Source organism: Hyla sarda, chromosome 6 (assembly GCF_029499605.1).
Source record: "Hyla sarda isolate aHylSar1 chromosome 6, aHylSar1.hap1, whole genome shotgun sequence".
Taxonomy (NCBI): Eukaryota; Metazoa; Chordata; class Amphibia; order Anura; family Hylidae; genus Hyla; species Hyla sarda.
The window spans coordinates 87,650,768-87,666,008 of NC_079194.1; the positions used below are offsets into that span (position 1 = coordinate 87,650,768).

The window sequence follows — 15,241 nt, forward strand, 5'->3', positions numbered from 1 at the left end:
ATCCAAAATAGTTTGAAATCAAACGGAAAAAAAAAGTGTGCAAAAACCGTCATGTGCCACGTACACCATGCGGCACCCCAGGCGGCATCCTGGGACTTACACTACTTTCTCTATATTACTGTGGTATGTATATGTTACTTATCTGTTACTATATGATCAATGCTTAGGCTTTATCTTGTTTGCACTTGCACTTTAACTGGAATTGCCAGCATATGCACTTATTGTACCTCCTTGCCTCAGTAATTGTACACACAAATTTAATGAGATTTAGCAGAATTTGCACATCCATTGCCATTGTCCCAGGTATGCCGCCTGTCTGTGCCGTATTCCTCCTTTTTTAACATATTGCACTTATTGCATGTTTTTAATATCATGAAATAAAGTTTACATTTTATATTTTGACTTATAATTCTTGAGTAGCTCCTTCTTTCTTTGGGTTTATTCCTTTCTATAACGTATAGCGGGTCAGGCCCAAGGCTAATAGCGAGCAGCACTAATCATAGTGCCACGCGCTATTAACCCTTTAGACGCAGCGTTCAAAGTTGAACGCCGCATCTAAAGTGAAAGTAAATCACTGCCGGTTAGCTCAGGGGGCGGTTCAGGATCACCAAGTGGCGAAATCGTGGCAACCTGAATAGCTGTAGGACACGAGGAGGGTCTCCTACTTTGCTTCCTGGTGTCCGATCGCCGAATGACTGCTCAGTGCCTGAGATCCAGGCATGAGCAGTCAAGCGGCAGTATCATTGTTCAATGGTTTCCTATGAGAAACCAGTGATCAATGTAAAAGATCAGTGTGTGCAGTGTTATATGGAGCTATAACATTGCAAAAAAAAAAAAGTGAAAAAAAGTGAATAAAGATCATTTAACCCCTCCCGTAATAAAAGTTTGAATCACCCCCCTTTTCCCATTTAAAAAAAAAAAAAAAAAAACTGTGTAAATAAAAAAAAAATAAACATATGTGGTATCGCTGCATGTGGAAATGTCCGAATTATAAAAATATATCATTAATTAAACCGCACGGTCAATGGCGTACTCACAAAAAAATTCCAAAGTCAAAAAATTGTGTACTTTTGGTCACTTTTTATATCATGAAAAAAATGAATAAAAAGCGATCATCAAGTCCGATCAATACAAAAATGGTACCACTAAAAATTTCAGATCACGGCGCAAAAAATGAGCTCTCATACCGCCCTGTATGCGGAAAAATAAAAAAAGTTATAGAGGTCAGAAGATGACAATTTTAAACGTATACATTTTCCTGCATGTAGTTATGATTTTTTTCAGAAGTACGACAAAATCAAACCTATATAAGTAGGGTATCATTTTAATCATATGGACGTACAGAATAAAGAGAATTTGTCATTTTTACCGAAAAATGTACTGCGTAGAAACAGAAGCCCCCAAAAGTTACAAAATGCTGTTTTTTTTAAAAAATTTGTCTCACAATTATTATTTTTTTCCATTTCGCCATAGATTTTTGGGTAAAATGACTGATATCAATGCAAAGTAGAATTGGTGGCGCAAAAAATAAACCATCAGATGGATTTTTATGTGCCAAATTGCAAAAGTTATGATTTTTTAAAGGTAATCAGGAAAAAATGAAAGTGCAAAAACGGAAAAACCCCTGGTCCTTAAGGGGTTAAGTACAGTATTTATAACTTTGCTACATCGGAAAGAATTGTGTTACTGCTCGGCCAGGTGTCCTGGGAGTGCTCCTTTAGGGACCCCTTGTTGTGGTTGTTGGTTTAGGCAGAACCTTTTTAAGTGTTTTTAAATGTACGTCTGGCCTATATATGTCAATAAAGATTGTCATATTGTATTTTTAATTGTGGTGTGTGCCTTTTTAGTGTATCTTCTTTTCTTGTATTTGTAAATTATACAAAATGGGCACCCCCTTTTTTTTCAAATTAGATTTTATTTTGCCAAAAATGAACATAGTGACAGGGCACCCCCTTAAACATAGATGAGTTGGAGGTCCACCACTGACCTGCTCCTGAGCTTTGTTTGTGTTGTAAGTGCATTAAACTAATGTACTATGTTTTCTTCCAAATTTTTTCTTTTAGGTTTTAAACTGTTATCTCATTGACAACAATGGCTTCATCTTGGTCTCTGAAGATTACAGACAGGTAAGATATCAGATTTACTAACCATTAACTAGAATAACTACATACTAGATTTTGTTTGTTTAAGCTGCCTGGAAACTGCCTTTATTAGCCAGAGCTGCTATCTCAATGGCCACCATGAAATTCTACACTTTTATCAGATGTCAACTTACATACCGTATATACTCGAGTATAAGCCGACCCGAATATAAGCCGGGGCCCCTAATTTCACCCCAAAAACACAGGAAAAGTTATTGACTCGACTATAAGCCTAGGGTGGGAAATACATCATCCCCCCCCATGTCATCATCCAGACTCCCGTCATCATCCAGACCCCCGTCATCACCCCCCCCTTCATCATCACCGCCTGTCAATCCCTTCATCAGTGGTCTTCAACCTGCGGACCTCCAGATGTTGCAAAACGACAACTCCCAGCATGCCCGGACAGTCATCGGCTGTCCGGACATGCTGCGAGTTGCAGTTTTGAAACCTCTGGAGGTCCGCAGGTGTAAGACCACTGCAGCCTTCGTCATCATCCAGACCCCCTTCATCATCACCGCCTGTCAATCCCTTCATCAGTGGTCTTCAACCTGCGGACCTCCAGTTGTTGCAAAACTACAACTCCCAGCATGCCCGGACAGCCATCGGCTGTCCAGACATGCTGGGAGTTGTAGTTTTGAAACCTCTGGAGGTCCGCAGGTTGATGACCACTCCGACCTTCCTCATCATCCAGACCCCCCCCCCCCCCCTTTAGTTTTCTACTCACCTCCCCTCGGTGGGAAGGAAGGGTGAATGTCACTAGTCCGGGGCCGGGCCCAGAGAGGAGAAGAGGGCGCCCGGTTAAAAAGGACAGCCCAGAATGACTAACCATCCCCCCCCCCCCGCCCCCGGATGGTCCCTGCAGCATGAGAGTTCAATCGAGTATAGGCCGAGGGGGGCATTTTCAGCACAAAAAATCGTGCCTAAAAACTCGGCTTATACTCGAGTATATACGGTAAGTAAAAAAACATTGTTTGCTCTGGTCTCAGGAGACCAACTGATATGACCCTTTTAAAATGGTGCAGGACTATACATGTTGCCCTGGAGGTCCAGCACTAAGGGCAGTGTTTAGTAGAAAACAGCACAAGTAGAGATTATACATTTATTTGAATTGGTTCCCGCCTCCCACTTCTTTATCTCTTGAATGTTGGCAATGTAGGGGAGCTGTCTACTCCCTGAGCTACAACTTGCTACATATGCTACTGGTCTTTTTTGACAGCAGCCTACCCAGCATCCCTTGGTGGCCCTGCTCACTTTTATGCCAAACTCTGCCCACTTTTTCAAAGTGATGTAGGCATAAAAATATCAAAAAGTCTCTAATTTTTGTACAAATAGGATAAAACCTTGGCACAAAGATAATTATAAATTTCCACCATTATCTTTATTGGGCAGTAAGCATATGGCACTAACATAAAAGGCACCATCTGTATGGAGCTTTTTTGGTGGCACTATGTGTTTTGAGCTAATTACTTTGGGTCCTTTTAGAGGGGATCTCTATCAATATGGTTCATGGCAGCACACATAAAGCTAAGCCTATCAGCTGTCAACTATCAGTGTATGATATTGGTGGGCACTGTGGGTTACGGTGTGTATCACTAGTTTCAGCAAAACTGTATGTGCTACTGTTTCAAGGTCACAGTGTGTATGGTACTATTTAGGGGATACTCTCTCCATAGCACCCTTGATTTTTGGGACTTTAGCACATTACTATTATATGACACTTTACTGTAGTTATTACTTATGCAGTCCTGTATGTGGCGCCACTGGGCAGCACACTCATGGATTCAGCAACAGTTTTAGGAGTGACAACACTCGTATGTTAAGAAGGGGTATGCGGGATGGCAAATTTAAGTTGCTATGGCAGGTAGGAATTTGTTGGAAAAGTAAGGATGCCTGTGTGGCAAACTCAGCAGAGGTAATTCTGGGTCTTGGTGAGATGGAAAGAAAAAGGGAGAGTAAATTATTCAAAAAAGAGAAGGCCTCACCTGTAACTCTCGCCTTGTAAATGTAATTTCTTCTACCTTTGATCAGTACTATATTAATTTACCAGTCTACAGCATAATGTTTATCTGCAGACTGCCTGGCTGGTATGTGTGAATTACAGAAATACTGTTTTCAGTCTTAGTATGGCGGTATTGTTGCTATTTATTGACTTTTCCTTTAGCAACATTATAGTAGTAATATTCAGTCATGATATCGTGATGGTTTGGCATATTATTCAGTTAGTGTATGTCGCTGTTATTCAGTCACTGTATAGTGGTATGATTAAGTTAGTGTATATTGGTTTTATTCAATCATTGTATGTAAATAATATTCAGTCACTGTATGGTGGTATCATTCAATCAGTGTATGTCAGAATTATCCAGTCACTGTGTGGTGCCCACAAGGAAGATAGACGTAGTAGTTCAGGGCTGAGGGTAGTAGTCCCTCTAACACAGTGTCTTGTGTCACCAAGTCGTTGTGCTCTGGCTGAACCATGTATGCCTTCAGAACATCCCAGTGGCTTCTAGCTGAAGCCTTCCTGAAGGATGGTCATGTGACCCAAACCCTATGTATCCCTACATGTATTCACCACTGGTGGCAGTACAAATAACATCAAAGGATTACCCTTAATTAGTATATTCTGCCCAAACCATGAGCAGCATAGAACAGGTACAGGCAGTGGGATACCAACACACCATGATTTACTCAAGCATTTCAGAGAAAGCATAATTTTAAAAAGCCACCTTAGAAGTCATTGGGGTAGTTCTAACAGATTGCTCCCCACTTAAAGTTATGCCCCCCTTCCCCACGACTACTTACCCATTTCCTGGTGGCTTTTTAAAACTATGATTTCTTGAGTAATCATAGTATCTCGGTATCTCGCTGCCTATATCTGTTCTATGCTGCCTGTGGTTTAGGCAGTATGGAACAGGGGACAGGTTCTCTTTAACTCTTGCAAATCCTATTTCCTCAGTGTATTCATCTGTGTTGCAGTGAGAAAACAATGTGATACATTAGGAAAATTGGACTCAAGATAACCGAAGAGAATTTAGCTATCTTGATCCATTCTGCAGCCACATTACAACCTATAGACTGTAGCAGCTGGTAGATGGGTACAAGGATACTTCAACTGTATGGTGGTATTAGTCAGTTAGTGTATGTTGGCAATTATTCAGCCACTGTATAGTAGTATTATCTAGTCAATGAATGTTGATATTATTCAGTCACTGTATGGTTGTATTTTTTAGTTAGTGTATAGGGATTTTATTCATTCAGTATGTTATTTATTTTGGCTCTACCTCAGTAGTGTAAACCCCTGATTTGTATTCTGTACTTGTGGAGAGATAAACAGACAGACAGACAGACAGATAGATAAATAGATGAGGGGAAGAGAGAGAAGGAGAGAAAGGAGAGACCCATATTTTATTTAATATATTTAATTGGGTTATCCTTGTGACAGTTTTATTATGATTTTTTTGCTGCTCTCCATCTAGTGACAGATTTTCGGAGGTCTTGTTATTAGATGGTAACTTGTCTTGACAATAAGACATCATCAAGTCCCTGGCGCGGTCTCCAGAGGTGGAAGTAACTGACACAGATTACGTTCTCTCTAGACATGACCTAATTCCATGGACAGGATTACTGATAACTGATTCTTGACAAGATCCGATCATATCAAGAAGTGAAATTTACTGAGGAACATTAAATTGTAAGACAACTAAAGCCCAGTGCAACTGATGGGCACATAGCCATTGTGTAACAACTGCTCTTACAATGTGTAGTTAGTCTTATTCTAGATGAATAATTTAATCCACACACTTAACGGTGTATTTTTTAAAGGAAAAATGTGTGAAAATCTATGTGTGAGTGCACATATTCTTATATTTATTTATACACTTACATACCATTTAGCCATAACATTAAAACCTATGATGACCTGTCAAGGGGTGGGATATACTAGGCGGCAAAGGAACAATGAGTTTTTAAAGTTCATGTGCTACAAGCAGAAAACCAGGCAAGGGGCAGTGTAGCATACACATGGGGGTCCCATCCTTTAATGCCCAGGGGCCCCATAAGTTCACCCCTAAGTTCATGGATCTAAATGACTTTTACAAAAGACAGATTGTGTTGTGTTTGCTGGATAATTATGGCAGAGCATTTTTTAAGTATGCAGTGGTTAGTAACTACCAAAGTGGTCAAAGAATCAACAACCAGTGAACTAGCACCCAGTTCATGGGCCTCAAGTCACATTAATACATGTAGGTATGGAAGGTCAATCTGACTGGTCTGATCCCACAAAAGAGTTACTGTAGCAAAAATTGTTGAAAACTTTAATGCTGGACCATGGACATGATAGGTGTCAATACAGAGGGTATGGCAGCTTGCTATGTATGGGGCTGCATTTCTGCAGACTGGTCAGTGTCCATACTGATCCTTGTTCAACAAGGAAAGTTCCTACAGTGGTCATGTGAGCATCAGGACTGGACCATGAAGAAGGTGACCTGGGAAAGGAGTAGCAACAGGATGCACTATGTGAAGGAGGTAAGCCAGATGAAGCAGTGTAATGCTCAGGGAAATAGTCCCAAATAGTCCACTTAGGTTTTGATATATGTGGTTGTTCCTTTGACAAGTACCATCTACCTAAATATTGTTACAGACCAAGTCCCTCTTTTTCGTGATAATAGGATTCTCTAATGGTAGTTTCCTTGCCTCTTTTATGAGGGTAATGCTCTGACCACAGTACAAAAAAATTTTCAGGAATAGACGGAAGAACATTGAGTGTTGATTCTGCCTCCAAAATCCCCAGATTTCAATCCAATTATGCATCTGTTGGATAAGCTGAAAAAACATGCTTGATCCATGGATGCTGCAACTTACAACTCACATGAACTTGTGTCTTTATGGCAGATACCATTGGACACTTTTATCCGTTTTGTATCGTGACAGTAAAGACAAATGGTTTTAATGGAACGGCTTCTGAGTATGTGTGTAGATAGATAGATAACTGTAGATATATGTAATAGAGTATAGACAGATGTAGCAAAGTTGAATGTAGATAGTAGTATGTAAAATATACTAAAATAACATTCCAGGCAAAACTAATTCACAATTTAGTGGTAAATTTAGTGGTGCATGACCAGGCAAAGGGATTAAGGAAGAGTCGAACATCACCTTATCCAGCCCAGCATAAGGCATAACACGGTGTATTTGACCAGAGTTTTCCTTTAACCCCTTAAGGATGCAGGGTTTTAAAGTTTTGGCACTTTGATTTTTTCCTCATCACCTTCTAAGCATCATAACGCTTTCAATTTTTCACATACAGACCCATATGAGGGCTTTTTTTTTGCGCCACCAATTGTACTTTTATGTCATTATAATCATTTCACTACAAAATTTACGGCGAAAGCAGAAAAAAATATTTGTGAGCATAAAAAAAAAAAAAAACATTTTGTAATTTTTGGTGGCTCCCGATTCTATCCAGTGCACTTTTTGATAAAAATTACACCATATCTTTATTCTGTAGGTCCATACAGTTACAAGGATACCTAATTGATATAAGTTTTATTTTACTACTTAAAAAAAAATTATAACTACACGCACCAAAATTAGTTTGTGTAAAATTGTCATCTTCTGAACCCTATAACTTTTTTATTTTTCCATATACAGGGATGTATGAGGGTAATTTTTTGTGCCATGATCTGAAGTTTACATCAGTACCATTTTTGTTTTGATGGGACTTTTTAATCGCTTTTTATACATTTTATTAGGGTATACAAAGTAACTAAAAATATGCAATTTTGGATTTGGAATAGTTTTTACACGTACACCATTGACCGTGCGGTTTAATTATAATTATAATATAATAATTATATTTTTATAGTGCGGACATTTATGCATGCGGTGATACCACATATGTTTATTTTTATTATGTTTACATATTTTTATATAGAATTTGGGAAAAGGGGGGTTATTTAAACTTTTAATATGGAAGGGGCTAATGTGTGTTTTTTTAAAACTTTTTATTCAACTTTTTTTTTTTTTTTTTACACTTTTTGTCCCCTTAGGGGACATTTAGGAGGAATCAGTAGATTCCTCATACAGATCAATGTGGTTACATAGAACCACATTGATCTGTGTGCTCTGCTCTCAGCCACGGCAATCGCCGCATGTCGGCTATTAATGGCAGCCCCCAGCTACAGGAATCAACTGAGGGCTGGCCGGTATGGTGCAGGCTCAAATCAGGAGCCCGCGTCATACACCGCTTGCCGTCTCAGGACAAGCCGGCTCATCCTTAGATGGCAAACGGTTAAAGAGGTATTCCGGGACCACAGCCAACCATCAGCTGAGATAGAACCCATACAGGAAAACTTGGGAGTCCCAGCATTCGCCCCTTCCCCCCATTCAGACACTTATAACCTATACTGTGGCTAGGAGATAAGTTGTGTTCCCCGGAATACCCCCCTTTTTTATTTTAAAATAAATTGTATTTTTGCTAACACATATATGTCACGATGCCGGCTGGCAGGAGGTGGATCCTCTGTGCCAGAGAGGGATGGCGAGGACCGTGCTAGTGGACCGGTTCTAAGACACTACTGGTTTTCACCAGAGCCCGCCGCAAAGCGGGATGGTCTTGCTGCGGCGGTAGTGACCAGGTCGTATCCACTAGCAACGGCACCTCTCTGGCTGCTGAAGATAGGCGAGGTACAAGGGAGTAGGCAGAAGCAAAGTCGGACGTAGCAGAAGGTCGGGGGCAGGCGGCAAGGTTCGTAGTCAGGGGAGATAGCAATAGTTCTGGTACACAGGGTATAAACACACAAAGAACGCTTTCACTGGCACTAAGGCAACAAGATCCGGCAAGGGAGTGCAAGGGAGGAGACTAGATATAAGCAGGGAACAGGTGGGAACCAATTAAGCTAATTGGGCCAGGCACCAATCATTGGTGCACTGGCCCTTTAAGTCTCAGGGAGCTGGCGCGCGCGCGCCCTAGAGAGCGGAGCCGCGCGCGCCAGCACATGACCGCAGGAGACGGGAACGGGTAAGTGACCTGGGATGCGACTCGCAAGCGGGCGCGTCCCGCTGTGCGAATCGCATCCCCAACGGCCATGGCAGAGCAGCGCTCCCGGTCAGCGCTGACCGGGGAGCTGCAGGGAGAAGGACGCCGTGAGCGCTCCGGGGAGGAGCGGGGACCCGGAGCGCTAGGCGTAACAGTACCCCCCCCCTTAGGTCTCCCCTTCTCTTTATCGGTTAACTGCCTCCCCTGGGATGAGGACACCGGGAAAGGATGGAGGGATTCCTCAACGGCAGGCAGAACCGCAGGAGTAGGAATGGGGAGAGAGGGCAGAGGGCGGGACCTGGCACGGGGCAGTGTGACACCAGGACGAGGGCCATGAGGGGACACAGAAGCTTGCCTGATGGAACTGGGAGGGGGGGAGGGGCATTTCCTGTGGCAGGCAGAGTCCTTAATGACCTTAGGGGGACCAGATACAGGAGGAACCACAGAGTTACGGCAAGGGTTACTGGGAACCGGTTTTAGACAGTTCTTGGAACAAGAGGACCCCCAACTCTTGATCTCCCCAGTGGACCAATCCAGGGTTGGGGAATGAAGTTGAAGCCAGGGAAGTCCAAGGAGAATTTCCGAGGTGCAATTGGGGAGGACCAAAAGTTCAATCCTCTCGTGGTGAGATCCGATGCTCATAAGAAGGGGCTCCGTGCGGAAACGTATGGTACAGTCCACCCTGGCTCCGTTGACCGCGGAAATGTGGAGTGGCTTGACAAGACGGGTCACCGGAATCCGGAATTTATTCACAAAGGAGTCCCAAATAAAATTCCCAGAAGCTCCAGAGTCCAGGCAGGCCACGGCTGAGAGGGGAGAGCTGGCTGAAGTGGAAATCCGAACAGGTACCGTGAGACGTGGAGAAGCCGACTTGGCATCAAGAGACGCCACACCCACGAGAGCTGAGTGCGAGCGTGCGTTTCCCAGACGTGGAGGACGGATTGGGCAATCCACCAGAAAATGTTCAGTACTGGCACAGTACAAACAAAGATTCTCTTCCTTACGGCGATTCCTCTCTTCCAGGGTCAGGCGAGACCGATCCACTTGCATGGCCTCCTCGGCGGGAGGCCTAGGCGCAGATTGCAGTGGAGACTGTGGGAGAGGTGTCCAGAGATCTAAGTCCTTTTCCTGGCGGAGCTCTTGATGCCTCTCAGAAAAACGCATGTCAATGCGAGTGGCTAGATGAATGAGTTCATGCAGGTTAGCAGGAGTCTCTCGTGCGGCCAGAACATCCTTAATGTTGCTGGATAGGCCTTTTTTAAAGGTCGCGCAGAGAGCCTCATTATTCCAGGATAGTTCAGAAGCAAGAGTACGGAATTGTATGGCGTACTCGCCAACGGAGGAATTACCCTGGACCAGGTTCAGCAGGGCAGTCTCAGCAGAAGAGGCTCGGGCAGGTTCCTCAAAGACACTTCGAATTTCCGAGAAGAAGGAGTGTACAGAGGCAGTGACAGGGTCATCGCGGTCCCAGAGCGGTGTGGCCCATGACAGGGCTTTTCCAGACAGAAGGCTGACTACGAAAGCCACCTTAGACCTTTCAGTAGGAAACTGATCCGACATCATCTCCAGATGCAGGGAACATTGGGAAAGGAAGCCACGGCAAAACTTAGAGTCCCCATTAAATTTGTCCGGCAAAGACAGGCGGAGGCTAGGAGTGGCCACTCGCTGCGGAAGAGGTGCAGGAGCTGGCGGAGGAGATGGTTGCTGCTGCTGTAGCTGAGACTGAATCTGCTGTAGCTGCGACTGGAGTTGCTGAGTCATGGTGGTCAAGTACGACAGCTGGTGATCTTGTTGGGCAATCTGTCGGGCTTGCTGGGCGACCAGTGTGGGGAGGTCGGCGACAACAGGCAGAGGAACTTCAGCGGGATCCATGGCCGGATCTACTGTCACGATGCCGGCTGGCAGGAGGTGGATCCTCTGTGCCAGAGAGGGATGGCGAGGACCGTGCTAGTGGACCGGTTCTAAGACACTACTGGTTTTCACCAGAGCCCGCCGCAAAGCGGGATGGTCTTGCTGCGGCGGTAGTGACCAGGTCGTATCCACTAGCAACGGCACCTCTCTGGCTGCTGAAGATAGGCGAGGTACAAGGGAGTAGGCAGAAGCAAAGTCGGACGTAGCAGAAGGTCGGGGGCAGGCGGCAAGGTTCGTAGTCAGGGGAGATAGCAATAGTTCTGGTACACAGGGTATAAACACACAAAGAACGCTTTCACTGGCACTAAGGCAACAAGATCCGGCAAGGGAGTGCAAGGGAGGAGACTAGATATAAGCAGGGAACAGGTGGGAACCAATTAAGCTAATTGGGCCAGGCACCAATCATTGGTGCACTGGCCCTTTAAGTCTCAGGGAGCTGGCGCGCGCGCGCCCTAGAGAGCGGAGCCGCGCGCGCCAGCACATGACCGCAGGAGACGGGAACGGGTAAGTGACCTGGGATGCGACTCGCAAGCGGGCGCGTCCCGCTGTGCGAATCGCATCCCCAACGGCCATGGCAGAGCAGCGCTCCCGGTCAGCGCTGACCGGGGAGCTGCAGGGAGAAGGACGCCGTGAGCGCTCCGGGGAGGAGCGGGGACCCGGAGCGCTAGGCGTAACAATATAATATACATGAAATTACATACAGCATTGCTAATTTGTAATAACCCTCCCATAACCAACCCCTCCCCCAGCCTGGCACACAACCTTATTCATTTGCTTTTCCAGCCTACCCTCCAATTTGCCATCTTCAATAACTTGTTTAAAAAATCTTACACCTTTCTTTTCCCACTCTATATAATTTGTGATTTTCTTCAATTGAGGAAAATAAGTATTATCCCAAATTGGGGTGAAACAAAAACTACCCTTACAACCTATCTGCTATTCTCACACTACTCTGTGAAGGAGGAAGTGTCACATTCTCTTTACCCTTTTTATTCTTAAACCTACCACCCTCCAAAAACAAAAATTTGGTAGCCCAAGTCCACCCAATACAATTGGTGGATTCATATAACAACTCTTTAACCTTATGTGTTTTCTCCCCCATATAAGTTAATTTATCCTTTTCTCCAGACCCCTGAAAAATTTCTCATAAATCCAAATTGGTGACTGCCTGAAATAGTGTAGTGACATAGGTAAAATTACTGATTTAACTAAAACAAACCTAACTGCCATATCCAAACCTAAACCCACCCCCAAATCTTAGATTTATTATATAATTTTTTCCACCAGGGACTTGAGATTTAATCGTTCATATTGCCTTACGTTTTAAGAGATTATGATTCCAAGATATTCAAAATTTTCATTTTTTTCCACACTGCCAATCTCCTCTTCTAACGGTAACAAGCACAATTTCCCCCTATTTATTTTAAAACCTGAGCACTGCCCAAATTTTTCTACCATCTGCAGTATTGTAGAGACCTTCTCTGATGGATTTACTATAAACAAAAGTATATCATCTGCGTATAATAATATTTTTTCTTTTTCTCCATTGATCCCAAAACCAGCAAATTTGTCTGTATCTTTCAAGGCTCTAGCAAGGGCCTCTACAAAAAGAGCGAATAGCATCAGGGATATGTGACACCCCTATCTTGTACTTCTTTCCAGCTGAACTCTTACTGTAAACTCCCAATTGATATAAATTTTTTCACTTGGAGCCCTATACATCATTTTCACTCCCTTTAGGAAGAAATCCCACAAATAAAATTTCTCTAGAACTTTAAATAGAAAGCCCCACTCCACTCTGTCAAACGCTGTATTTGCATCAAGCGACAGAATGGTGCGGGGCCCCCCTCCCCAACATAAATATATTTAAAAAGTCCCTTTGAACACTTCCAAATAAACTTCTACCCCCTACAAAGCCTTTCTGATTTATTCCAATGATATCTCCCATTACTCTTGAAAGTCTTCTTGCCCAAATTTTTAAAAACTAAATTTTAAATCTGTATTTAACATGAAATTGGACAGAAAGCATCAAGCTTAGTATAACCTTTAGCTTTTTGGGGAATTAAAATAATGGAGGGGAACAACCAAGGTTTCATTAATAACTTCCTTTAGATAAAGTAACAGTGGATCCATAAATTTCTTATACATTTCAAAAACTAGCCCATCCGGGCCTGGGGCTGAATTTCAGGAGAAGGATTTAAGAGCTCCCTGTATTTCTGCCAGACTAACGTCCTCATTTAAAGCCTTCTTTTCCTCCTCGTTAATTTTGAGACTATCTATTTCCTCCAAATACTCTTCTATTGCTGTAATATTTCCCTCTTAATCTGATTTGTATAGCTTTTGATAGTATGCCTGAGCAATTTTTCCCATCTCAGCGTTCCCATATACCATGTTGCCTTTTTTCAATCCGAAGACCCAGTATATCTGTATATATTCTCCTTCTGGTTTCTTGTAATACTTGTTAACCATATATTGGGCTTTCCACCTTCTACAAATTTCTTTTTGACCCCAGAAAAGCATCCTATATTAACCCCTTAAGGACCAAGCCCATTTGGCCTTAAAGGGGTTATCCACCATAAGGTGATTTTAGTACATACCTGGCAGACTGTAATGGACAGGCTTAGGAAGGATCTGCGCTTGACTTGGGGCTCAATGGCTATGTTGTCAAATTACCATAACACTGTGGCTAGCTTTTGTGAACTTATATTTCCTGTTTGACTTATGTTTTTTTTTTACTGCAAATCCCACAATGCCATTTTCCTCCCTCTCACACATCAGCCACCCCACCCATTGAAACAAACACCCATTGGACAGGCATGTTTGAAATTGCCCTATAACTTTCTAATTTTTCCATATATGGGGCGGTATGAGTACAAATTTTTTGCACCGTAATCTGTAGTTTTTATCGGTACCACTTTTGCTTAGGTTTAACTTTTTTATTAATTTTTTATATATTTTTTTTAATATAATTGTCACGATGCCGGCTGGCAGGTAGTGGATCCTCTGTGCCAGAGAGGGATTGGCGTGGACCGTGCTAGAGGATCGGTTCTAAGTCACTACTGGTTTTCACCAGAGCCCGCCGCAAAGCGGGATGGTCTTGCTGCGGCGGTAGTGACCAGGTCGTATCCCCTAGCAACGGCTCAACCTCTCTGGCTGCTGAAGATAGGCGCGGTACAAGGGAGTAGACAGAAGCAAGGTCGGACGTAGCAGAAGGTCGGGGCAGGCAGCAAGGATCGTAGTCAGGGGCAACGGCAGGAGGTCTGGAACACAGGCTAGGAACACACAAGGAAACGCTTTCACTGGCACTAAGGCAACAAGATCCGGCGAGGGAGTGAAGGGGAAGTGAGGTGATATAGGGAAGTGCACAGGTGTAAACACTAATTGGAACCACTGCGCCAATCAGCGGCGCAGTGGCCCTTTAAATCGCAAAGACCCGGCGCGCGCGCGCCCTAGGGAGCGGGGCCGCGCGCGCCGGGACAGAACTGACGGAGAGCGAGTCAGGTACGGGAGCCGGGGTGCGCATCGCGAGCGGGCGCTACCCGCATCGCGAATCGCATCCCGGCCAGAGGCGGTATCGCAGCGCCCCGGGTCCGTGGAACCGACCGGAGCGCTGCAGTGAGAGGAGTGTAGCGAGCGCTCCAGGGAGGAGCGGGGACCCGGAGCGCTCGGCGTAACAGTACCCCCCCCCTTGGGTCTCCCCCTCTTCTTGGAGCCTGAGAACCTGAGGACCAGACTTTTGTCCAGGATATTGTCCTCAGGTTCCCAGGACCTCTCTTCTGGACCACAACCCTCCCAATCCACTAAAAAGAAGGTTTTCCCTCTGACCTTTTTAGATGCTAAAATTTCTTTGACGGAGAAGATGTCCGAGGAGCCGGAGACAGGAGTGGGGGGAACAGATTTGGGAGAGAAACGGTTAATGATAAGTGGTTTAAGAAGAGAAACATGAAAGGCATTAGGAATACGAAGAGAAGGAGGAAGAAGAAGTTTGTAAGAGACAGGATTAATCTGGCGCAAAATCTTGAAAGGACCAAGATAGCGTGGTCCCAACTTATAGCTAGGGACACGGAAGCGGACATATTTGGCGGAGAGCCATACCTTGTCTCCAGGGGAAAAAATGGGAGGAGCTCTTCTTTTCTTATCCGCGAATCTCTTC

At 44.1% G+C, this 15,241-nt stretch overlaps 1 protein-coding gene across 1 annotated transcript in view; it reads left to right on the forward strand.

Annotated features, from left to right (window-relative positions):
* The window catches only part of CACNA2D3 (calcium voltage-gated channel auxiliary subunit alpha2delta 3), a 1,201,789-nt gene that overhangs the window by 1,091,636 nt on the left and 94,912 nt on the right, over window positions 1-15,241 (forward strand). The window contains exon 30 of the mRNA XM_056524384.1: window positions 2,064-2,126. Within this exon, the coding sequence (XP_056380359.1) occupies window positions 2,064-2,126 (63 nt within the window). The remainder of the gene's footprint in view (window positions 1-2,063; window positions 2,127-15,241) is intronic.